The 27,314-nt window shown below is 41.3% G+C and overlaps 1 protein-coding gene across 2 annotated transcripts in view; it reads right to left on the reverse strand.

Moving 5' to 3' along the window:
• Positions 1–27,314, reverse strand: part of LOC126081686 (DLA class II histocompatibility antigen, DR-1 beta chain-like) — a 245,098-nt gene that overhangs the window by 161,695 nt on the left and 56,089 nt on the right. The window contains exons 2-6 of one of the 2 annotated variants that reach the window (XM_049893723.1): positions 14,868–14,938; positions 7,424–7,693; positions 5,010–5,291; positions 4,198–4,308; positions 3,699–3,722 (exon numbers count right to left, since the gene is read on the reverse strand). In XM_049893723.1, the coding sequence (XP_049749680.1) occupies positions 3,699–3,722; positions 4,198–4,308; positions 5,010–5,291; positions 7,424–7,693; positions 14,868–14,938 (758 nt within the window). Of the gene's footprint in view, positions 1–3,698; positions 3,723–4,197; positions 4,309–5,009; positions 5,292–7,423; positions 7,694–14,867; positions 15,033–27,314 lie in introns of those variants that run through there. The other variant, XM_049893806.1, reaches the window with a different exon arrangement.

Here is a 27,314-nt window from a genome sequence, read left to right on the forward strand (position 1 = left end):
AGGGCTCTATAGATTGTCTATCTTTTATGTCTCTTTCAGTTTTGATAAATTATGTGCAGGAGATTCAAAAAGGGTGCAAAATATTTGCCATCCATCTCAAGGAGTTCAAAAAACCCTCACTGAATCAGTTGCCATGGAGTCAATTCCAACTCATGTTGACCCCGTGCATTGCAGAACAGCATTGCCCCACAGGGTTGGTTTTCTTTGCTGTAATCTTGAGGAAGCAGATTGGCTGGTTGGGATCAAATGCCAATCTTTCAGTTAGCAGCTGTGCACTTGACCATTGTACCACCAGAGCTCCTATGAAATGTTGTGGAAATTATGCCACAAAATTTCTGAGCTAGGTCTTTGCAGCTTTTACTTTCCTCCTGGAAAACATGCTCTTCTAAGTCCTGAGCCATCAGCTAAGAAGCCTGTCTTCCCTGCTAATGAGAACACATAGGCCCCGTTAGAGGCCTGGAATTGCAATGTACACAGAGAATGTGTCAGTGTCCCAGTTCAGCCTCCAAGGATTCTAGCCCCACCTGCTACCTTTCTGCAACCACGTGAGAGACAGTGAGAACCAGCCAGCTGAGCTTAATCAACTCCCAGAGCTGTGAGAAATCATGCAATGGCTGTAGTTTTAAACCACTAAGCTTTCTGGTTATTTGTTACAAAGAAATACAAGAGGAAACATTGTATTATTCAAGGAATTTCATCTAAGATGTGAAATCTACTGACACAAAAATGCAATATCATCTTAGTATCCTTATAATGTCTGTAGGATCTGTGGGAATGTCTTCTTTTTTTTTCCATTCCAGATGTTGATAAATTCTTAATTTGGATTTTTTTTTTCTTTTTCCTTTTAAGTCTTGCAAGTGGTTTATCAAATAAACAAACTAAAAGAAAACTTCTAGTTCTTCTGACTTTCTTTATTATACCTCTCTTTTCAATTTTATTAGTTTCCTCACTTACTTCTATTACTTCCTTTCTTCTACTTGTTCTCAGTTAAATCCACTCTTCCTAGATTAAGCTTAGCTTTCTGATTTTTATAGATTTCTTCTTTTATAATATAAGCATTTAAGCCATAAATTTCCCTGGAAGAACTGCTTTACTTATTCCCCACAAACTTTGGTGAAAAAACTGAATATTCCTTTATTTTAGAATATTTTCTAATTTCCCTTTTGATTTCTTCTTTAATACACCATGGGTTATTTACAAGTGTTTTGCTTCGCTTCCAAAAGTTTAAGTATATTCTTAGTCTTATTGATTTGTAATTGAATAAGTTTGTGGCCAGAAAATGTATTCTGCAGGAATTGAAACCTGTGAAATTTATTGACACTTGTTTTATGGCCTAACACAGGGTTTATTTCATGAGTATTCATTGTGCAGTTAGCAGTTCTAAATATACTCTGTAGCTATTGGCTGTAGTCAACATATATGTCAAGGAGTGGCATTGCTGGGTCATGGGAGAACATCATGATAAACTGAGAAAGTATGCAAGTTGTCAAGGATTTCCTTTGCGTGGATCCACAATCAACACCAATGGAAGCAGCAGTCTAGAAAACAAACTATTCCATTTGGAAAATCTATTGCAAAAGACCTTTTTGAAGTGCTAAAATGCAAAGATATCACTTTGAATATTAAGGTGCACCTAACCAAGGCAAGGTATTTTCAATCACCTCATGTGCATGTGAAAGCTGAACATTGAATAAGGAATACAGAAGAAGAATTGACGCTTTTGAATTATGGCCTTGGCAAAGAATATTGAATATACCACGGACTACCCGAAGAACCAACAAAGCTGTCTTGGAAAAAGTACAGACAGAATGCTCCTTAGAAGTGAGGAGTTAAGACTTCATCTCACTTAATTGGACATGTTATCAGGAAGGGCCAATCCCTGGAGAAGGGCATCATACTTGGTAGAGTAGAGGGTCAATGAAAAGAAGATGACCCTCAACAAGACAGATCGACAGTGGCCTAGTGTCTGCAACAATGGGCTCTGAAATAGCACCAATAGTGAGGATGGTGCAGGACCAGACAACATTTTGATCTGTTATACATAAGGTCACTACGAGTCAGAAGCAACTCCATGTCGCCTAACAAAACATGACAGATGTATAAGTTTTTAAGAATTTGACAAACTGTTTTCCCAAGGGGTTGTAACATCATACATTTCGACCAGCAATGCATCAGGGTTTAGAAAGGTTTAGATATACAAATGATGATAATAGTAATAAAAATAATATTTCTGCTTATTAATTTTATGCTTTCTTTATATTGTGTTGAAAGGAATGAGTTTAGCATGGACTTTTCTAAAACTCTCTATTTATCTTGAAGTAAACCTCAAATGTTTTGGCATCTAATTTCTATTCATCTCTACTTCACTGGTGCATTTACCCAACAATGAATCGATACCAAAAGCGTGTTTACTACAATCGATGTATAATATGTTTTAACACATTATAGAGTTGGTCACTCCTCATTGTGCTTCTTTTTCATAAAATTCCCTTGGAGAATATAGTTTTTCCCATAAAATTAAGTATCAGCAAGTTCAGTTCTAAAAATAAAACAAAGAAGCAATACTCTTGTGTGCTTCTTTTAAAATTGTAATTGGGTTTACGGCTGGCATTCCATACTCGATATGTTCACAAAAAGAAAAAAGATTCAAAACATGAGCTGATGCCGCCTGGCAAGAATATATACGCCTTCATGCAGAAATGAATTAAAAATACTGGCAACCTAATAGTTCCAGACACCACAGTTTCTCATGTTTGTTCTCTCCCGTCTGTAGCCCATGGTAGAAAGGGACCTGTGTATTTATCTTTGATGATGCAAAGGTGAAGGAGACCACCATGATCTGGGTGCATTAAAGGGCCTTCTCCTAGCACAGTGAAATGTTCCTTACAGGACACAGAAAACCCAGGAAATAGCAGGCAAGGAAATCTTCCGGATCTACATATGTCCAAAATTCAGGAATCAAGTGAAAGCAATTACTGTATTACAATGCAATCCTCATTTTCTCTCTTATTTCTACTTCTTTTTCTTAAAGCTATAGGAAAAAGATGATTTTTCACTCCATGTTTATTTGAGAAAACTTTTATGAAGCAATGTGAGCAATGAGTTCAGATACATGCGGAAGAGTAAGGATGAATAAAAAGGAAACTGGGGGAAAAGGAACACAAGGCACTCTAAGCAACATCTGGGACCTACAGGCCAAGGCCAGGGGCTGAGGAAACTCATCAATGACAACATTTCCTATAGGGTCAGTGAACCAGGAGTGAGCCAGATCCTGAAGAAGCATTCTCGTCATGGAAGAATAAGAGTGAAGCTCAAATCTTTTCGTGCTATGAAGAATCTGGGAGAGAAGGTTCTTCCTTGAGTGTCACCATCTTCACTTCAGCTCAGGAATCCTGAAGAAGACAGAGAACAGTGTGGTTTCCAAACCTAACTCTATGAACAAATGCTTTTTCCCCTCTCTCAGACCCTCAGGTTATAGCAATGCAGTCAGAAGAAAGAAAAAAATGCCTTAAGTCTCCGTGGCCCAATGCTACTCTAGAGCACAGGGCTTTTAAGCAGAAAGAAGAATCTCAGTACAAACTGCCTGATCAGAAGTCTGAATTCAGTCTTTCCTGATATTTCTGTCTCTTGTCTTATCTCCTCTACTATAATTCTAGGAGAACCAAATCTCATTGTAAAAGGCAATGAAAGTGTATTACCTGTTGGTTGAAGTCCAGAGCGTGCTGGGGAAGAGAGAAGAAGATGTATGTTTATAAGATATAGAGGCACATCTGTCCCCACACACCACGTCCTCAGTTCTAGATCTCCCACCTGAGATTTCTCTAATGCCACAACCCATATTACATAATGGCACAAAAGAGGGCAGAGTCTGAGAGCCTGCCATCTGTGAAGCTTCTGCCACACAAATCCAGTATCATTTTATTTAGCTTCAGTAGTTCCTCTTTTATCTCCCCCAGGATCCTGACCTAAGATCTCCATGCTCAGTAGCCTTTCTTTTACCTGCCACAGGTTATGACCCCTGTGCTTTGACAAAAGAACCATGGGCTCTTTATTTCTGAATGCCCCAGAATTTGGAATTGACAGGAAAACAAAAGCTTTATACAAGATCATTGCTATAAAGAAAAATAAGTCAAATAAAGCCCTTTTTCCTCCTCAGCAGAGTCCATGGGGAACCCCAGCTACCACCAAGTTCCTTACCCTTCTGGTTCCTGAAGTGGGTGAACAGCCCCGCCCCAAGGAACAGCAGACCCAGAACCAAGCCCCCGATTCCACTCAGCATCTTGCTCTGTGCAGATCCCGATTGTGCCCCTAAGAGAAGAAGCCAGCTTTAGTGATTTTTATCCTAAATCCAACTTCTCTAATTGAGATTCTGAGATTCAGAGCTTTGAGAATGGGGGAAGAAGTCTTTTCTGCAAAATAGAATAACTGGTCACTTGAGGACAACAAAGTTTTCACAATCTCACTGAGGAGGTACAAGGTTCAGGCACTGAACTCATTAAATATCACACCCGGACATGAGGTTTGACCACACAGCTGATGTGAGAGGAGCCTGGGACTCAGTGAGGTTCAGTAGCTTGTCTAGAGTGACAGAGCTAATAAAGGGCAGAGCTGAGATTGCATTCCCCTCAGGTCAGGAAGGCCACTGCATTGTAGAGGACGCTCCTCTCCTCAGATCACAATGAACATCTATACAACTCAGAGCAACAGCACAGGAAGCAGAAGCCCAGCCAAGGAAGCAGGGGCCTGGTACCCAGGGCCAAGAGGGTGAGTGTGTCCTGTGATATCATGAGAAGATTCAAACAGGGACTATTTCGTTACTGCCTGCTAGGCATAATTACTTCCCCAGGGGGTATAGGTATTTGTGGAAAGGCTCACAGAGCTGCTACCCTCAGTGACCTGTGCTGAAAGAGAGGAGAACATGGAAAAAATGAAAACATTGTATGGGAAGAGGATAAGCAAAGCCCCCTTCTTGGTGAGTAAGGAACTAATGAGGTCGGAGAGCTTCTCACTCCATTCCACTGTGAGAGGGCTCGTCAGGCTTGGGTGTTCCACTTGGCAATAGTAAACCTCTCCACTCTGAGGAATGGTTTCAAGCATCACCAGGATCTGGAAGGTCCAGTCTCCATTCTGGATCAGGCCTGTGGAGACAACCCCAGCCTCCTCTTCCTGGCCATTCCGGAACCATCTAACTTCAATGCGGCCTGGATAGAAACCATTCACAGAGCAGACCAGGAGGCTGTGGTGCTGCAGGGGCTGAGTCTTTTCCGTATACACAGTCACCACAGGCTCAACTAGGAGAAAAAAGGTAGAGAGAATAAGTGAGAAAGTCATAGTAAGTCTTCTTGGCTTTCTTTTTGTCTCTCTTCAAACCTAGTCTGACATATTTTTTTAAAAAATTGCTGTCTAGTGGATTTTGACTCATAGCAACCCTACACGGTTTCCCAGGAGCGGCTGGTGGACTCGAACTGTCAATCTTTTGGTTAGCAGCTGAGCTCTTAATCACTATGTCACCAAGGCTCCCAAGTCTTGCTCAGGTCTCCCTCAAGTTGGCCATGTGGCCATATGAGTCAGTATGTCAGGGGCCTTGAACTTAAACCATTAGATTTGAGCGACATCGGCAAGATTGTGGGTTTTTAGATAATAGAAACAGTTATTCACTGTTACAATCTTCGTAAAGCATATAGTGTTTAATGAAAAGCGTGGCTTTAAGTTCCAAGGTGGCTGGGTTCAAATCCAGGCTCTGCCTCTTAATAGATGTTCCTGGGAGGGTTTTTTAAATCCTTCGTGCTTCAACTTTCTCACCTGTAGTGAGGAATAATAATATTAACTTATCTCTTAGTGTTATGTGAGAATTGATGCAATTAAAATACACAAAATAGTGACTGGACTTAGTATTCAATATATGTTTGCTACTTATTATCCTTGTTTACTCTGAGAGAAAAGGGGATTCAAAGTAGTGTGGAGAGATTGGGGCACAGCAGTGGGATAGGTGGGCAGATAAGAGCATGAAGTCCTAGAATGTCGTCTTGATGCACTCACACATTTAGAGCCACAGAAATGGTTCTACCACTGGGAGGCAGGAATAGACAGAGGTGATTCTCTAACTCTGTGAGTTGAGTCCCAAGGAAAGCAGGGGGGTCTGGTGGGATAAAGTCATAATAGAAGTCATTCATTGAAAAAAGTTCTAATATGTACTGTCCTCTGTTCAATGTCTCTCCTTTTTCAAAACAAAAATATCTAGTATTGGAATTGTTACCCTTTTACAACTGTCTCTCTTCCCAAACTGACATTCGAGGTCACGACAGGGTCTGGGGCTCTTTAATATATGTGCTTAAGGCTTTGGACAGTCTTGGAGACTAGCAGATCCTCAGTAAATACAATTATTTTTTAAAAAGGAGAAACTTGGGAGACAACTTTTTCACAATACCACAAAGTGGTAGATTTAAGATTGATAGTAAATAATTAGCAACAATTTTGCAAAGCATTTCATTTAATCAAAATGTTTAAATTCTTAACATTGAAAATAACAGAGTCAAAGTATAAACCATAAAGTGAAGAAAATGCGGAATCAAATAGCAGCAATACGTTAGTAATCTTACTTCCTAGAGAACCCATTTCTCTGAAAAAAATCTAGAACCCTAGAGATAATAGTCAATAAATAATTCTTAGAGTAGTAATTAAAATTGGCCAATAAATATATGAAAAAACATTTAAGAGCCTCAGAAATAAAGAAATAGAAATTAAAAATAAAAAGAGAAAATTTCAACTGACTATTCACCAGTACTAAAAAAAAAAAAAAGACCTAAGGAAGGAGACTATGGGGTAAACCGTTTAACAACCATACAAAACAATAATATGAAGGTAGTTGAATAATAGTATTGTAAAAATTGCAACATCAGTATGTTAGTAAAAAATTATACTTCAAAAAAGGTAGTTTCAGAATTATTTCACCCATGTAAAAATATATACGTTAAAAAAACAGCAAAAGTAGCAAGAAATTTAGGCCTAGAAGTAGCCTCAGAAAGGTCCGAGGTGGATTAGAATTTCCTTCTCCACCCCCCAAAAGATATATAAATAAAATACTCTGGTACTTTTTCCTCAGTGAAATACTTAGGGAAACAAACAATACACGCATTTTATTTCAGGGATTCATGGCTGAGAAGGTCCTGTGCTAAGGACAGTCCGGAAGGAGCCTCACTTTATCCGAAATGTTGACTCTCCCATCTCCCCTCCCCCTCAGCTCTCCCCACAGTGGCCCCAGGACAACCTGAGGGCCCCCCTCCTGCACCCGCACCCCACACACCACCCTCTGCCTCCCTCTGCCCCTCACACCCCAGCCTGCACCACATACACACACACACACACACACACACACACACAGACACACACACACAGTCTCCCACGCCCCTCGGCCAGCGCTCACCTCTCCGCTGCACCGTGAAGCTCTCACCAATCCCGTAGTTGTGTCTGCAGTAATTGTCCACCTGCCCCCTCTTGTAATCCAGGAGCTCCTTCTGGCCGTTCCAGTACTCAGCACTCCGCCGCCCCAGCTCCGTCACCGCCCTGTACTCCCCCACGTCGCTGTCGAAGCGCGCGTACTCCTCCCGGTTGTAGACGTGTCTCTCCACAAACCGCACCCGCTCCGTCCCGTTGGTGAACTGACAGTCAGACTTAAACTGATACAGAAAACGTGCTGTGGGGACAGGAAACATCCGGTCACCGGCGGCCTCTCGGGAAGAAACTGACGAAGAAGCCACCAGTCAGGGGCCCCTGGCGAGGGGGCGGCACTAAAGACCCCTGAGGGGCTCCACCCCAACACCAAGCCACCTGCCTGTGCGGCTTCATCTTACACCCGCCTGATCCTGACTGAGGCCCCGCAGGGCGGAGGGCGCCCGCCTGGTCCCAGGTCCTGTGATCCTCTCCTGCTTAGACACTGGGCGGGAGACCTCCAGGTCGGAGCCAGATGAGGATTTGCCCCCATCCCTGCCGTCTACGGAAACCCTGGTGGCTAGTGGCTAACAGCTAGGCTACTAACCAGAAGGTCGGCAGTTCAAATCTACCAGGTGCTCCTTGGAAACCCTATGGGGCAGTGCTACTCTGTCTTATAGGGTCACTATGCTTCGGGATCCACTGGACGGCAACGGGTTTGATTTTTGGTTTAAGGTCTACACCACCCATTCCTGAAGCCTCCCATTCTCTCCCCTCCCAGGGTTCTTCACCTGTTTCCCTGAACACTTCCCACCTCCTCCATTCTGTAGATACTTCTGTAGTCCTGACCTGTGACCCCAGTGCCGCCCCCTGGGAATCCAAGGGAGGAAAAATCAGATTTCTCTCCTCCACTCAGGGAGCTGAAATTGTAGTGAAAGTGCCACACAAAAACCAAACACACAAGACATTATACAGGAGTGAGAACTGTCAAAAAAGGAAAAGTGTGTCCTTCTGTACAGAGGATAATGGTGTGACCTAGATTGCCTTAGGTGCCAGAGAAGGAAGGACGCTCTGAAAAGTGACATTTAAGATGATGTTAGGGATTCAATTGTGTGCCCCCAAATATGTGTTGTAAATCCTAATGAGTTTTCTTTGTTATGTTAATGACTCAGTATGACTGTAGGGTGTGTCTTAAGTCAATCCCTTTTGAGATATAAAAAGAGCAGATTGAACAACAAGCAGACATGGGGGAAGACAGATGTCAAGCCACATTTAGATCTCCCAAAAGAGAAATTCAAAGGCACAAGAACTTCCCTTCAGGGCCAACAGAGAGAGAAACCCTTCCCCAAGAGTCAACACCCAGATTTCAGATGGCTTTTTTTAGTCCCCTAAATGGAAACCCTAGTGGCACAGTGGTCAATAGCTATGGCTGCCAACCAAAAGGTTGGTAGCTTGAATCCACCAGGTGCTCCTCGGAAACCCTATGGGGCAGTTCTACTCTGTCCTACAGGGTCACTGTGTCAGAATCGACTGGATAGCAACAGGTTTGCTTTTTTGGGAGTCTCCTAAACTTTGTTAAAACCACCCACCTGTGGTATGTCTGTTATACCAGCACTAGATAACCAAGACAGATGGCATGAAATACTAAGCTGATGTGAGCTAGGGGAAGAGTGGGGCATGTGTGGAGTTTGGGCTAAAAGGGAGGCACATTGGAGGTAAAGGTAATACCATGTCCAAAACCTCAAAAGAATCAATGAACTTCTTCAAGAAACCAGAAGAGAAGACCTCACTGAGGCACAGAGAGTGAAGGGAAAGGGACAGAAAAGATCCAGCTGGAGAAATCACACGGAGCCAGGTACTTAAAAGCCTTGTCGGTGATGTTAGGATTGTGGATTTATATAGAATGTAATAAGAATTGAGAAACTATCATTTTGAGCAGATTAATACCATGACCTAATGCAGGTACGCTATCCCTTACCTACATTTCAAAATCCCAAAATTTCTGAAAACAAAAAGAAAACAAACCTTTTTTTAACTTTGGTGCCAAAACTCATTTGGCAAATCTGACCCGATGAGATAAGGGGTGAGATGTGTGTCAGACCTCTGATGTACCATACATGCTTCTGTACATTCTTCTGGGTTTTGTTTTTAAGTTTAATTGACTATGAACTGTGAAAGTGTAAAAAAAAAAAAAAGTTAAAGAATAACCTCATAGTTTAAAATGATAAAAATAAAAGGACAAGTCAGATGTTAAAGTATAGAATATAGAATCACTGCAGGCCTTTGAGGCATTACAGTTAAAAACACTTGTGCCAGTCACCCCCATGGATGACTTAACAACATAAAGGCAAGTTGTTGAAAGTTAGCAGAGATGCTCATGACCAAGAACTCATGAAATATTGAAAACCACTCCATAAGGCAGAAAAAAAGTTAAAATCTTGAACTTGCATTGATTGAATAATTGCAACTACAAAGTGGTAAATTTTCTAATGTTTTGGCAGGGAAACAAGCTAAAATAAACCATGAAGAAGTGAGTTGGGAGGTGTGTGTATGTCTAACCTATGAGCCTAGAACTTTCCGAAGCAGCACAGTGTAAGCCAGTGTGTGTAACTCTATTGACATTTTGGACTGAATAATTCCTCGTTGTGGAGGGCTCTCCTACGCATTGTGGATGTTCAGCAGCATCCCTGGTCTCACCCACTGGATACCGATAGCATCTTCAGTTGTGACAAAGAAAATCTCTCCAGACATTGCCAAGTGCCTCCTGAGGGACAAATTGTCCCTGGGTGAGAATCACTGGTGAAAACCACCTGAAAAGTCTGTGGTGAAGAAGTCCATGTTCACTATGAAGTAGATGAAAATTACATGGAAAATTGTGCCAAATTACATCTGATGAAAACATTAGGGGAGAACGAATTTATTTTGCTGGAAAAAAAATTTTTATTTTACTGGGACTGGATTCTTAAAGAAACAGAAAATTCATGATGTCTAAGGAGAGAGTAGAAAAAGCTCCGATGGATTCTCACAGCAGGTGTGCTAACGCTCAGGTTCTCCCCAAACACAGTGAGCAGGGCTCAGTGTCACGGAATTGTCCATGCGGAGACTGTGAGATGGGTGCCTGTTTTGTGGTGCATATTTTCACCACAATGAAAACAAAAAAGGGGGCAATCAATGGAAAAGCCAAAATCCGGGATGTCTGAAAGGACTAAGTATTATATTTGTGCTTTAATTTTCAAAAAGGAAAACATGGAGAAACCAGAGATCTGATTTCTGTGTGGTTTATTAATCACTTCTAGCAGTGGCTTAAGTTCAGTATACCAAAAAACCAAACCCGCTGCCATCGAGTCGATTGAAATGGGAGAAAAGTACAAAATTGTATTGTCTGTGTACAACTGCTCCACACACACTCCTTCCTAAACTTTGTGTAAAAAGTAAACTTTATGGCTTTTAATTTCTCCCAGTGACACATGTGTATTGAAGCCTGTGTCCGAGGACTCTTTTGTCCCACGAAGACAGCTGGTGCCGTTGAGTCAATTACAACTTATAGTACAGAACTGCCCCACAGGGTTTCCAAGGCTGTAATCTTTAAGGAAGGAGCCCTGGTTGCACAATGGTTAAGCGATAAGCTGCTAAGCAAAAGGCTAGCAGTTTGAACCCTCCAGTCCCCATGGGAGAAAATACGTGGCTATCTTTTCCCATAAAGATTTCAGCCTAGGAAGCACTTTGGGGGCACTTCTATGTGTCATATAGGGTCGCTGTGAATCTGAATTGACTCAGCGGCACACAACAACAAGAATTATGGAAGTAGATTGCCACATCTATCTCCTGCAGGGCAGTTGGTGGGTTTGAACCGCCGACCTTTAGGCTAGCAGCCCAGAGCTATAAACAGTTTTTAAACTCTGTATTGGCGCAGTTTATAGATGTCAAGGAATCCAAAACTTTCTGGAAAAAGTCAATTGCTGGTGCTTGTTAAGATGCTAAAATTAAGAAATCAACCTTTACAAATGTTTGGCACAGACTGTGAGCTGTCCTGACTTTGGAAATGAGCTAGCTGATGACGGTTTGAAAAACTGTCACGTCACTAAGGAGAAGAAAATGACATCAAACTTCACTATATGATGGAAGTTCATCAGGGAAAAGTTTCAATAAGTCAGAGGACGCTGACATCAAAATTACTGAGCACTGACAATGAGGCCCCTGCTGGGCATTCCTGGGGTGACAGGAGCATGGCAGTGGTGACATGGAGAGATCAGGTGGAAAGGTCCCCAAAGGTGACATGGTGAGAACAGGGGATCAGTTAATTAACAGCCTTGAACAGGTGCATTCACTACAGAGCCTGAGAGTGTGGCAGCTTCCTCAGTGAGGGAGACACTGCTGACACAGAGCTGCAATGGTGCTGCAAGGAGCTTTATAATGACAGTCTAGTGGGTGCTGCTTCATCCTTTGTGAATTTCATTCCTGGTAAAAATGAATTGTCCAACCCAACTTCATGATGAAGAGAATAATGACCCTGATTTACCTACCTCTCTGAGATCCTCAAGTAACAGGATGTAATAAGTATGGATACGTACTAGCTTAATATTTAGCTTAATGCGAGTTATATGTAAGTTGCAAGTATTACTCAATATTTTCTCTCAGAAAAACATATTGGAATATTTATTCTATATTTACCTATTTCATTTGCTATTTCTTACTATGAAAATCGTCTCCAATACTACATAGTGCTATTCTTCCATAAGCCTGAGTATTCAGAGGTTTGAGTGTAGAAATATTGATGTGTTTGGTTATAGGTTACTTCTCTTTATTCCAGTGAAGATGTTTGTAATTAATTGGGAAAGTTAATTTTTAAAATCCAAAATTCTAATTTCCACAGGACATCTGGCTCTAAGAATTTCAGAAATGAAATTCTAGATCTGTATATATTTTCAGACATCACTGACAACACAGTAGAAAGTGAAGTGGATATGGACAAAGGCAAGAGTGGAAGAAAAGAGACGAGTTTGGGGGCTTCTAGAATAATCCAGGCACGAGATGACACTGGACTGAACAATGGCAGTAGTTGGGTACCGAGAGGTGGTGGGCAGACTTGAGAGTTATTTTGGATGTCACATTCGTGGATATGTGGATGGAGAGAAAAATCATAGCCTGCACTGAATTAAGAGTACAGTGCATCAGGAAGTGCTTCCAATGGTTTACATACATCGTCTCCATTAATCCTCAGAACAACTCCATGAAGGAGATAGTATTTTCCTCATTTTACAATTGAAGCAACAAAACCCCTGAGGGGCTAAATGACTTGCTCATAGTCAAATATTTCATGGCAGGTGAAGCAAGGATTAGAACTCCGGAAATCTGGCTCTGGCATCCTAGCACTTCACCAGGACATGATTCTAACTTCCTGCAAGTCCTCAATTACATGTTCTGCCACAGCTTCTGTGCCTGTGTCCTTAGTAAAGACTGACAGTGACCTCATTATTCCAAATTCAGTAGATGGTTCTCAATCATCACTTCAATTTCTCTGCAGCTTTCAACACTGGCCACCACATCTCCTAAACTTACCAAACTGTTGAAATACTCAGACTTTTTCACTTCCTCTTTTTCATCCCAGGTTCTCATAACCATTATGTAGTCAGTACACAGGCGTCACACAGGAGCTCTGCTAATTTCACTCTACACACCCACATCCGAATTTTCAACCGTTCCATTTATACCTTTTGTACTCAGTAACTGTAAAATGTTACTACGCTTTATGCTGACAGAGACCAGATTTCTTTTGCTCATCATCCTGCCCTCTTCACCTAGGGGCAACGATTTGTGTATTTTAGGTCACTAATAATAAATGTTTGTTGTGAGAATTACTGATTTTGTGCCTAACCAGTCAACATCGCCTACAAAGATACTCTAGTGCTTCCTTGCTATTGGCCAAACATCTCTGGTTCTCAGTTCCTCCCACTTCTCTTCAAACCAAAAAAAAAAAACCAAACCCAGTGCTGTCGAATAATGACGAACTTCTCTTCAGGTCCTTTTATTCTTGTATTTTAAGTCTGGCTGACTCTCTGATCCCAGTCCTTTCTTGAGGCCACCTGCTCAAAAGATTCATCTTTAATCCTGAGTTCACTTCTTAACCCCCACTCTCTCTTCAAACACTTCAGTCTCCAACCTAAATATACCACTGGATCTGCCAATGTCAAGTCCACCAAAGCCAGTGCTCACTTCTCTGTCATGTTCTCACCTCAGCCACTTCTTAGTGGTATCCACCAGAGCTGACTACTCCCCGCTTCTTGTAACCAATTTCCTTTCCTTGGCTTCTGTGCATCATCACATTCTCTTAGTTTTCCTCCAACAAACACCACAGGTTCTCCTTCTCAGTGTTCCTGGCTGACTCATTCTTCTTAGGTCAACTTTTAATGTGAAGATGTCTCTGTGTTTGGCCTTGGAACCTCTTCTTGTTTTCTACCTATATTGTCTCTCCCTATGTGACCTCCTCCATTTTCTTGCATTTAATACAATCTATTTTTTTTTTTTTTTGTATGTATTGATGACACCACTTTGTATATCTCCAGCCCTGGACTCTCCCTAAGTTCAAGACTCATATTTAACTGACCTCTTGATAATTTCTCATGAATGTCAAAATGACATATCAGACCTCACTTAAACAAAACATTTATTTATAGCCTCCCACTTCAAATCATTTCCTCTCTTGATGTTCCCTGGCTCAAAAAAGGGCACCAACATCCACCTAGTTATTCAAGACAAAATCCTTAGAGATAAATTTGATTTTCTGCTTTTCCTCACCACTTACATTTTATTCACCCATAAGTCATCCCAAATATATCCTAAAATTGTCCATGTTTCTGTCTTTCTCACTAGAGCACTAAATGAAGGCATAAGCATGACTTCTCTGTAGAATTCTACAATGTTCCTTAACTGTTTACTTGCCTCCATTTGTGAACCCTACAATCCATTCTACATATAGTAGCTAAAACATATATATATTTCTTACCATGGCTGTCAGGGCCTTAAATAATTTGACTCCTGACTCCTTCTCCAACCTCATCGAACGCCACTCTCCACCTTGCTCACTGTGCTCAGTCACTGTAGCCTTCTTTCTCACCTTTAAACACAGCAAACATCCTACCTCATCTAGACCTTTCCCCTCTAGTCCCCTCTCCCTGGAGCACTTGTCCCGTAGATCTTCACACGGCTGGCTTCTTCTCATCATTCATGTCTCAGCCTGAAGTGACTTTCTCAGGAAGAATTCCCTATGCACTCATTGTAGAAAGAATTTGGGATCCATATGATAGAGATAGAAAATCACTGAAGAAAATGTCACAATTTTTTTTTGAAGAACTTGACTTCAGATAGCCTGGACACAGTGACAAAGTTAACTCTCTACTCATCCCACCCCATAATAGCTACCAGACAAAGTGTTCACTTACGTAGGGTGTCCCTGGACAAGGCCAGAGGAGGACTCAGCATCATCAGTATCAGAGTCAGAGCTGCCATCCAGGTGCCCCTGGGGAACCACACACACACCATGCTGGAGAACAGGAGAGCACAGGGTAGGAGAGGAACAGGCAAGTCCCCTCAAGGAGACCTGTGACCTTCCTCCACTCACATCCCAAAGAACTCATTGTATTGCCTCTGGATTGGGTAGCCTCGGCAATGACAACCAATCAGCATTCTAGACAAATAGCATCATCAGTTGCTGGTCAACTACTTAGTATGAAGGTCCTCTTCTGAAGCTTGGACTTTCCTTCATTCTGAGGGTGTTTTCAAGTTAGTACTTTAAAGATTTGATCCAACTACAACTAAAGCCTTTTAAATGACCCCTGTTGTGAGGCAGCCTGTGCTGGTCAGTGATGTGTACACACAAGTTTAAGCCCTTTAGAAGCCTTCATCTCTCCTGTGGTTGGAGAAGGAGCTGTTTGGACAAGCACGTGTGTGTGTTTAGGAGGAGAGGTGGTGGAGGAAAGATGACTGCAAGTTAGGAGACCTTTAATCTTTAATCTTGATCAACATAACTTTGTGCTGTAGATTTGGGAAAATTCACTTTTCACAGGAGAAATAAAGACATGGTGATTTTTTTCAGGAATCTCAATAGTGGAAAATGCTGTGATTCTCTGAGCCTTTAGGAGCCCCCTCAAGAAGCAGCATTCCCTGGTAACTGAGGAGCTGACACAATTCTAGTTTTTGATTGGAGAGTATAGTCTGTACCTCCTTAGAGGTAGGGATGCCTCTGATAAACAAAAGGAAATTGAAAGTTACTCCATAATTTAACCGGGGTGAAAAGATTTTTCATGTGTTTCTCCTGATATTGTCACTGTTTAGAGGTACCTCCAGAATACATGGGAGGCAATCTATGTGGAATGGAGGGTCTTGAAGGCACCTTTGTACAGCACTGAACCTAATAATGTAATAAGGTAAATGGTTCAAATCAAAGGCTGCAAGGGGCTGAGAGATCAATAAAGGACTCAGGGTCAGCCTTTGGCACAAGAAGCCTGCTTTAGAATAATTAGTATTTGTGTGGGAAAGCATTCAGTCCCTTGCTCTCAGCTCCCATTATGATTTTCTCCCTTACCTGGGGATATTTTTCTGAATTGACCCTCTTCCCTTGCTTAATCCTAGGGAATGAGATAAGGAGACTTTGCTAGTTAATACCTCATAGAACAGTCAGGAAATAGAAAACTGTGGAAAAACTAGGAATTGCATCCTTTGATATAATTTGAAACACATCATTCTACTTTTAGGTAACTATTAAAGACATCAAAATAAATGCAACACCTGTGATTCAGAATAAACTTTCGATAACAACTACTACATCTAAAGTTCTGTAGTAATTCACATCTACCACACTTCTGGCAAGCAGTTTTTCTTTGTGTGACTTACTTAATATTTTAGTGACAAGATACTCAATATTCTACAATAAAAGCGGATTAAATTTTATTGAGCAATGTCTGAGCATTTTACTTTCTACTAAGGATCGTACTGAGAGCTTTTTATGCATCATATTTTTATTTAATTCCCACTTGAGTTGAGTACCCTTTTTATCCCTGCAGATGAAAAGAAAAAAAGGATGGAGATTAAACAAGTTTTGTAAAGATACAAGGCTAATAAATGGTACATTCCAGGTTGAATCAAGTTATACATGATTCCAAACCCCACGAGCTCAGTCATTATACCACCTACATTCAATGTCTGAAGGCAGAAGTTTCCCTTATATTAAAAATATTTATATCACCTTATTTCATGGATTTGACTAGTCAGTAAGGCTATTCCTTTTAATGAATGGCAGCATTTTCTATCATTTAAGGGAGCTTCTTTTTTTTTTTAACTATATTTTATTGTTTTAGGTGAACATTTACACAGAACATTAGGTTTCCTTTTAACAATTTTGTACAGATTGTTCCAAGACATTGGTTATGTTTTTCTCAATGTATTAAAATAGAAAAAATTTTCTATTTTATGTTTTTCACAATGTATTAGCATTCTCATCATTTCCATTCTGTTTGCTCTGTTTCCATCAATTTAGCTTCCCTGCCCCTCTTTACCTTCTCATCTTTGCTTTAAGGTAAATGTTGACCCTTTGGAGCCCACTGAGGTTTTTTTTTTTTTTTTTAATTAACTTTTATTGAGCTTCAAGTGAACGTTTACAAATCAAGTCAGACTGTCACATATAAGTTTATATACACCTTACTCCGTACTCCCACTTGCTCTCCCCCTAATGAGTCAGCCCTCCCAGTCTCTCCTTTCGTGACAATTTTGCCAGTTTCCAGCTCTCTCTATCCTCCCATCCCCCCTCCAGACAGGAGATGCCAACACAGTCTCAAGTGTCTACCTGATATAATTACCTCACTCTTCATCAGCATCTCTCTCCTACCCTCTGTCCAGTCCCTTTCATGTCTGATAAGTTGTCTTCGGGAATGGTTCCTGTCCTGTGCCAACAGAAGGTTTAGGGACCATGACAGCCGGGATTCCTCTAGTCTCAGTCAGACCATTAAGTATCGTCTTTTTGTGAGAATTTGGGGTCTGCATCCCACTGTTCTCCTGCTCCCTCAGGGGTTCTCTGTTGTGCTCCCTGTCAGGGCAGTCATCAATTGTGGCCGGGCACCAACTAGTTCTTCTGGTCTCAGGATGATGTAGGTATCTGGTTCCTGTGGCCCTTTCTGTCTCTTGGGCTCTTAGTTATCATGTGACCTTGGTGTTCTTCATTCTCCTTTGATCCAGGAGGGTTGAGACCAATTGATGCATCTTAGATGGCCGCTTGTTAGCATTTAAGACCCCAGACGCCACATTTCAAAGTGGGATGCAGAATGTTTTCATAATAGAATTATTTTGCCAATTGACTTAGAAGTTAGGGGAGCTTCTTCATAGCAATTCTACTTTCTTTAAAAGATTCCCCTTATTACCATCCTTACTCTCCTCTAGAAGTGACAAAATTTGAACTTATGTAGTGACGTCCATAGTCTCTTTGTTATTAAAGATTAACAGTGACCTCAACATTCTCAAATCCAGCCTGTTGTTCTCAACCATTATTTCAGCTTTCTCACCACAATGCAGTGCAACACCTCAAGTGCAGTTTGACCATCTCAGAATTGAATAGAAATAGCGTCTCATTTTGGAGAAGTCTATTTCTATTAATGTGGATGGTTTAAAATATCCTGCAGAGATTGCATAGAGGCCACAACTATCCCAGTATTAGAGAAGAAATTGTGTGTCTAGACCCCAAGGATAATTCAGGATTGTTGGCAAGGGTGCAGATGCAACCAGGGTCATATTACATTTCATTTCACATGCAGAAAACTGTACTTTGTGCTCATTGTAATGTGTGATAATCTGGGAAACCCAAGTTAAAGTTCACCTTAGTGTTATAGAACCCAATTGGATAGAAAAGAGAAGTGACTCTACAACAAGAACATGCTGAAATATAGTTAAAGAGAACTCTAACAAAATTTGTTCCTATGAATTTGACACACAGTTTACAAACCATTTGAACTTATTTTGAAAAAGAAAGGGACACCGGCTATGATCTAAATTCTGTATGTTGTATACTTTTATAATTAGTAAAACTGTGCTCCTTTCAAAATGATACCTCATAGCTTTTCAATATATATTCAAAGTAAACATAGCTTAGTAAAACATTATACTAACTATTAGCAAACTATCCATCCCAGTGGTGATCTCCAGGCTGAACTTTTTCAACGGAAGTGAGAGGAGAAGCTCCCCTGCTCCACTCCTGCTGTGTATGAGAGGTGTCATTTAAGGGTTTATTTCTGAGGAGAAGGCAGTTAAATTCAGTCCTGGAGGAAAGGGGTTCTCAGTACAGAAGTTCTACAGTCTCTGATGTCGATACATGAGACTATAGGTTTGCAGTTATGGGATTAAGTCCCAATACTTTTGGGGACAAATAAGTAAAATCAGGAACATAAACTTTCTACTGAAAAGAGGCAGACAGAATTTTGTATTATTAGAATTTCTGAGCCCAATAAGTTTTCATACAATGGGACTCACTTTTAGTAAACCTGAGGAGTTGCAGCAAATATTGGAAAGTGGGCTGTTCTAGATATCAGTAAGGCACAACAAGCATAGAAAGTCTGTCACTTGTCCTAGTAGGATATCCTCAGGAGTTTTCAGGTCAACCTGAAGTGAGAAGCAGGCCGCTAGTCCCTATGTTTAAGAAAAAAATAAATATGAATAATAAGAAATGGGTAAACAAGCCAATTTCTTCTTTCCATGGAAAAACCATCTTTTTCAACAGAAGACAGAAGACTGTGCCATGTGACAGGCTTGATAAGGCCCTTTCCGGTGGTAGCTCAGTGATGTCTTCCATCATTGTCAAAGTCAGGTGACAGGGCTTCTGCCTTTTGTGAATGTCATTCTTTGACTCAACTTGTCATTGTTTTATAATAATTTACCACCATGTTTTTCTTTTGCACCAGAAAGTTTCCCATACGGTAGTCATACAGAGAGCAACTAGAATTCTTATAGACCGGCCCGTTCACGTTGTATGCAGGAAGAGTTCGTTTTTTTCTCTTTGCTCTAGAGCCTGGGTTCATTGTGCTATGATAAGGTGTCTGCCTCTTTATCCAGCACGTAATTGACTGTTATTTTTCAAAATCCCTTTGGTGTTCCTTTCGGCCACAATCTAATAATTCCAGGTGGTTTCAGCAATGAAGAAATTGATCAATCTGTTGAGCTGTACCAACTTCTTTACCATCTATTTTGTAAGGCTCCTTGTAAAGTGTATGTCTGTAATGCTATTCGTTTTCTCCAAAACAAATAATAAAATCATTTAGGACTTATTTTGCTGAGAGTTTACCCTTGTAGATGAAAAACTTCTACCCATCCTCCAAAGCCAAACTACCTAAATGAAATCAGCTTGAATATTTATAAAAGGTTCCCCGAGGGGGAGAAGACTTGTCTGGACGAGTCATTCTACATGTTGTGCCTGTCAAACAAATCAACTCCTTCGATATTGTAGAACAATTTTGAGAAACTTGAAGCATACCAGTCTCATTCATTTTTGCTAGCATTCCTAATTTTTTTCTATGTGCAATTTCATAAGTTTACACAAACAAGATAAAGGAGCAAAACTTGATGGTACTACACAGCCATCTAGAGATGCTAAAGATGGTCTGGGTGCAAAAAAATAACCTGTTGGTCTCTAAAGTTCAAAATTGGACGCCTGACCTTAAAAAAAGTGCTACTAGAGTTGTCTGGTCAGATGTTAAAGACAAAAAGAAAGGTTCCAGTTAACTAAAATATGTATGTCTATATATATATATCTCTAAACCATGGCTCCATTATTAACCAAAGGGAAAATAGATTCTAACAGCTACAGTACAATATCTATTAGACATTTTAAGCTTTAGGAGATGTGAGGAATCCTTATTGCTTTTACAACTTTGAAAGCTACGAAAAATACAGATGCACAACAAGGGTCAGTGCAAGAATTAAAAAATTTTAGGAGAGGCAATAAGTTCTGCCACCTAGGGAAAATGTATAGTCGTTGGTTTATTTTCCTTCCAGAGGAAATGTTAAACCATGAAGTGTTTTAACTGCCAACATTTCCCTCTGTGTTGGCAAAGCCAAGTTGTGATCTCTTTAATCTTGTCCATAGTCTTCCCACCTATGGCCATGTGACTTCAGACCATCAAGCTAAAATTGCTTATTGTGCTCCCATATGTGCCATTCACTACTGTGATCATCTCGAAGGGTTTATTTTTATTTTTGATGAAAATGCACACAACAAAACATACACCCATCCCACAATTCCTACACGTGCAGCTCAATGAAAATGGGTTACATTGCCTCACATTCTGTCACTATTCTCACTATCTCTACCTAGATGGCTTCACCACCAATAACTTACACTAGCTGTCCCTTAAGGTTCTCATCTGTGTTTCAGGGTTTCTCTTGTCAATTTGATCTCATACAGATAAATCTTGAAAAGAGTTCAATGATCAAAGAAGGCATTCTTTATTAATGGAGCTGAAATGTTGTTTAGTTTAAAGATGACTTTGTGGCATAGTTTTGATTCATGGTTTAAAGATTATTTTGGGGCAATGGATTAAATAGAAGAAAGAGGCTTCTAAGGGTATCTCAGTTATTAAGACCTCAGCTGCTAACAAAAAGGTTGGCAGTTTGAATCCACCAGCTGCTCCTTAGAAACCCTATGGGGCAGTTCTACTCTGTCTTTTATTTAGGGTTGCTATGAGTCAGAATCACTTGATGGTAACTTCTTTTTTATTTTTTTAAGTTTAAAAGAGAGTCACTATCATGCTCAAGAATTTAACTGCCAAGTGAGTTGTAAAATTCCAAATGAGCTAAAGAATGGTCAGGCAGGCCATGAAGATGATGGGAGAAATTGGAGGCATTCAGGAATCTTTGCACAATCTTGGCACATCACTGCATAATATCACCTATAAGGTCTCAGCATAAACTACTTGGGAAGGTGAGGAGATATGCTCAGCCTCTCCACAGGCTTTCTAAACCAAGAGTCTTAGGACAGTTGTGAATCTGTATAACTTTCCTAAGTTGTGAGATTTCCTCCCAAAGAAATCAGGAGACTTGGCATGGGACCAAGGCTGAGAATCTTCTCTGTATATTGAGCGGCAAGAGTTGCAATTAAACCCAGCTAGAAACTGGGAAGAATTCCATAATTGATGTTTAAATAGTCTCCAAAGTGTGCAGTCACATCGTTCTTAAAATGCTAAACACGTTGTACCTCAGTGAACCTGTGATCCTTGTGCAGACATGCACTGAATACCCTGGAAAGGAGACTGCTGTCAGTGTGTCCATAAGATGCCTGTTAGTGGTCTCTCCACAGGTTCAACAGCGAGTAAACATCATCATGCCGTATACCCTGATCAGAAAGATGGCTAAAGGTAGCTGTGTCACAATGTTCCGGTCTTTTCACCTTAAAAGATGTGGAGAAGTTGAAATAAAGCTATTAAACTCCACAGCAATTTTGGTACCATTTTTCATTATAGAGATACAAGAAAGATGTTTACCTGTGTTTTATTGAATATGCAAAAGTATTTGATTGTGTGGATTATAAAATAGTTTTGGATAACATTGTGAAGAATTGGAAATCCAGAACCCTTTTCTTTGCTCATGGAAACATAGACCAAGAGGTAGTCTTTTGAACAGAACTTGGGAATACTGCATGGTTTAAAATCAAGAAAGGTGTACATCAGGGTTGTATCCTTTTAACATTCTTATTCAATCTCTATGCTGAGCAAATAATCCGAGAAGCTGGACTGTATGAAGACGAACTTGGCATCAAGATTAGAGGAAGACTCGTTAACAACCTGTGTTATGCAGGTGACATAATCTTGTTTGCCGAAAGTGAAGACTTTTTGAAGCAGTTACTGATAAAGACTAAAGACTACAACCTTCAGTATGGAGTACACCTCAATATGAACAAAGCAAAAATCCTCACAACTGAACCAATAAACAACACCATAATAAATGGAGAAAAGACTGAAGTTGTCAAGAATTTCATTTTACTTGGATCCACAATCAACACCCATGGAAGCAGCAGGCAAGAAATCAAAGCAGGAATTGCACTGGGCAAATCTGCTGCAAAAGACCTCTTTAAGGTGTGAAAAAGCAAAGATTTCACTTAGAGGACTAAGGTGCACCTGATCCAAGCCATGGTATTTTCAATTGCCTCATATGCATGCAAAAGCTGGAAGATGAATAAGAAGACCAAGGAAGTATTGATGCATTTGAATTATGGTGTTGTCAAAGGATATTGAATATGCTATGGACTACCAGAAGAACAAGCAGATCTGCCTTGGAAGAAATACAGCTGGAATGCTCCTAAGTAGGGAGGCCAGCAAGACTTTGTCTCACATTCTTTGGACGTATTATCTGGAAGGACCAGTTCCTGGAGAAGGGCATCATGCTCGGTAAAGTTGAGGAGTCAGAAAAGAAGAAGACCCTTAACAAGATAGATTGACAGAATGGCTGCAACAATGGGCTCAAATCTAGCAAGGATTGTAGGATGGTGCAAGGCCAGGCAGTGTTTCATTCTGTTGTACATAGAATCACTACGAGTTGGAACTGGCTTGAAAGCACAATAACAACAATCATCATAACACCAGCCCTCAAGCAGGTACTATCATCCATCTCAATGGCATGAAAAGTTTTCTGTCTAGATACACCCAGGAACATGCAGCAACCATTGAGTGGAGGATATAGAATTTCCCTGAAGTGAATGTGGTAGCCATAAGCTGGTAATAAGTCAATTGGCCCTCTAGTAAAAGCTTAGCCTGTACCACAGCCAGCCAGCCAGCCAGATGCCAGTGAAACGTACTGGAACAGATTGAAGAATCCTTCACGAGAACTGATGATGCTGCCTACCTCTTCTGAAAATAGTTTCCAGAATTGATGAATCATCAGTTTACATATTCAACAAGCAAAAAATACCCCAATCAGTATAAATAAAAAGGAAAACATCCCAGCTATATCATAGTCTAACCATAGAACACCTAAGACAAAGAGAATATCTTAAAAGCAGCCAGAGGTGGGTTATTCTAAGTGCTAACTTTTCAGAACCAATGATGGGAGTCAGAAACAGCTCAGTGATATGTTCAATGTGCTGAATAAAAATAACTGCGAATCTGGGATTACCTCAATACTGAGAAAAACATTTTGAGATGAACAAAAAGCCAGATCATTTGCCACCAAAAATTTTTACTGAAGAGAATTCTAAAGGATGCACTTCAGACAGAAGGAAAATGACCTGAGATAGAAACTCTGAGATGAAATGAGGAATGAAGAACAAAGACAGTGGTGAATATGTGGTCATTCCAAATTATATCAACTGTATAATACAATAATAATATTGTCTGATAAAGTTTAAAAATAATACATAACTCTATCACCAACATAATACTATATAAATTTAGAGGAAAGAATAAGCTCTTAGATGAAAACAAGAAGATAGATTATGAGGATTCTATGATCTTCATGTTATCTAATATTTGGGAAAGAAAATGATTCCATTTGGACTTAATTATGCATGTTGTCATTTCTAGTTGTTGTTAGCTATCGTTGACTCGGTTCCAACTCAGAACATCCCCATGCACAGCAGAACAAAACACTGCCTAGTCCTACACCATCCTCACAATTGTTGCTATCCTTCAGCCCACTGTTGCAGCCACTGTGTCAATCCATTTCATTGAGGGTCTTCCTCTTTTTCTCTGACCTTCTACTTTACCAAGGATGATGTCCTTCTCCAGGGACTGGTCCGTCCTGATAACATGTTCAAAGTATGTGAGACCAAGTTCTCATCAATCTCCTTTCTTAGGAGCATTTCTGGCTAAAAAGGGGGAAAAAAAAAAAAAAAGATTACACCCAAGAAAACCCTCTGCTGCAGTTCCGCTCTGTAACACATGGAGTCTTGATGAGTCAGAATCAACTTAATGAGAATGGGTTTGGTTTTGGTTTGCTCATTGAGAAACCCCTAGTAACAATCTTGTTGACTAAGACTGTTGGGTTGCCTGGCCTGGTCTGGGGACCTCACGACTCCCCTTCTCTTCTCACAAACCTGTGCCCTTTGCCCTCATGTCATATCCCTCACCAGAAGGAGAACCAAGATTCTAAGTCCATCTTTCCCACAGGGAGAGAATGGACTGCCAACCTGCATATGTGCATTGGAGAATTAAGTGCTAATTGTGAGCCTCCAGGAAGCCCTGCTGTGTTGTGGTTGGTTGTTTTTGCTGAGTGTAGGTCTACCCTGTGTGTGAGGTGAGGCTGGTGTGGGGGAGCAGGCCCTTAGTCATCATACCCAGCGTGTCCACTCTCCACTCTAGGCTCCTCTAGAAGAAACTTGGATAACTTTAAGCTATGTTTGGGCTGGGATATGGAGAAAGCAGAGCTTACTCAAACCCTTCCATGGCTATGAATCTCGAGGGCCTACTGTATGAAGGCTGCTCTACCGTTATATTCCTTCTGGGAGATAATAAACTGGCTTTTCAGTTTATACATCAGCATCTGGTGATCTTGGTTAATGTGTATCAACCCACCAAGACCTGACTACTACTGCACAAATTAATAAACCTACAAAGCTAGGACCTGAGCCCTGCTCACAAGGTGACATCTCCTCTGCGAAAAGTTGTTTCTCAAAGACTTGTCATTTTCTCTCTCCAGTTGGACCCTTCTCTCCTGCTCCCTTCAGTTTATGCTAATTGGTTCCTGAACCCTGCTTGTGGACAGGGGCAATATTCAAAAAGATTTACCGCCCTGTTTTGTGCCCATGGGAGGTCCTCACTTAGGAGCCTGGGTGACCTGGGGTAGGATGTTGGAGGCTTCTGGCAGCCTCCAGTTGGAGACTGTTAGCAGCCCTGAGAGTTAGCCCTTCAGTTGCTGGATTGTGAGAAGGTTTGGAAGGTCCTGGCACCCTTAGTCCTCATATCCTAGTCATTACATGATGGGGAGCCAAGGTTCTAACCCAAGTAGCTCCAAAATTCCAGCCCAGGAGGTCCCAGAATCTAGTCCCCCACCTCTAGTCCCCTGCCGTTGTTTCCCCAGGGGTCTGGAGCTGAGGGCATGTTAAGCATACTAGAAGGGTTAGCTACTACTGTTGTTGTGTCAGTTGTTCTTGAGTCCATTAAACTCATGGCAAGCCCACATGTGGAGGTCCTTCACCTCTGGGTACCAACCTTTTTGCTTTTCCTTTCACATTGCCCTTCTGACTGCTGTTCTTGGCCACCACTGTTGTCACTTCCTACTTCTCCTCTTCTAAATCTTAGGCTTTTCTTCTGGGCCTTCGGAAGTACCTGGACATGGGTGGGGATGGCGGGATACAAGCCTGTTGATCTCTTACCCTGGTGGAGCACTTCATGGCTTACAAAGAACTTTCAACACCCATGTGTCACTTGGAGCCTTCCCACAACCGCAGGGGGTCAAGCCTGTATTATTATTGTCAGAGCCTCAGAAATGTGAAGACACCTAGTCACAGCTATTGAAGTGGGTACCGAGGTGTCCTCAAAGCTTCTGACTTTAGATCCCACAGTTTTTACCCTGCACAGCACCACATGATGTGTGGGTCCCCCAGATCTCCACCCCCAGGACTGCTTCACCATGTCAGGGCACCAGAGGTCAATGCTACCCCCCTTTCTACTTCTAAGCCTTCTGTGCTTGGCCACCTTCCCTGACCATAAACATGGCTACTCGGATCTTCTTCATCACTCTAGCTGGGCTCACTGAGGCGTCCTTGTCAGCCTCACCATGCCCTGCATGTATGGATGGGAAAGGGTCACAATTCCCCACATCCAGGGTCCCCTGCTCCTCCACAGACCAGGCTCACCTTCCTTCTTTGTCTTTCTCATATTGGTCCCTTCTGCTGCTGAAGCCCCCTTCTTCTTAATTTGAAGAGGTTTTGGCATGGGGACAGGACTCCCCAGGTCCCCTGGAAATGGGCGGTGGTTGGTAGAAAAAGAAGGGACCTATTGGAGCTGAAGCCCACCTTCCAACCCACTCATCCTTCCTCCAATCCCCAGGGAGGGGAAGGCCTCTGTTTGTCTTGACCCCTATACACCCCCCAGCCCTCTGACCAGGAAAAAAAAAAAAAATCCATTGCCACTGAGTTGATTCTGACTCATAGGGAACTTACAGGATAGAGTAGAACTACCCCATAGGGTTTCGAAAGCTGGTGGATTTGAAGTGCGAATATTTTGGTTAGTAGCCAAGTTCTTAATCACTGTGCCACCAGGGCTCCATCTCTCTACAGTCCTCTTCAAGCTGTGAGGGATTGTCAAGGGTCATTTTGCTGCATGTGATTATCAATTATGGACAGTTAATACAATTTGTGAGCTGCCTTCAGAAACTAAATTCCACATAAGACACCACTTCCTGGACATCATCTCAGCTGAATCCCAGTGGCCCTGGGGATGAGCAGGGACTATGAATATGAACACCATGTTACGTCAGGCAGGTGTCTTTGACAGAAGTCCAACATAAATTCAGCATAAGCTCAAATGGGAATTGACAACAATAAGAGAAATAGCCCACTCAAAAAGTGGACACAGAACTTCAACAGATAGTTCACCAAAAAGGATATTTGAATGTCCAACAAGCACATAAAATGATGCTCAACATCATTAGCCATTGCTGTTGTGTGCTGTTGAGTCAATTCTCACTCATAGTAACACAACCTGACAGAGTAGAACTGCCCCATAGGGTTTTCTAGGCTGAAATCTTTACGAGAGAAGACTGTCAGGTCTTTTCTTCCAGACAATGGCTGGTGCATTTGAACTGCTAACCTTTTGGTTAGCAGCTGAGCTCTTAACCATTGTACCACCAGGGTCCTTAAGGCTCCTTAACCCCGCATCGCCGTTACATCCATTCTGAGTCACCGTGACCCTGTAGGACAG

The sequence above is a fragment of the Elephas maximus genome, chromosome 1 (assembly GCF_024166365.1).
Source record: "Elephas maximus indicus isolate mEleMax1 chromosome 1, mEleMax1 primary haplotype, whole genome shotgun sequence".
NCBI classification, from domain to species: domain Eukaryota; kingdom Metazoa; phylum Chordata; class Mammalia; order Proboscidea; family Elephantidae; genus Elephas; species Elephas maximus.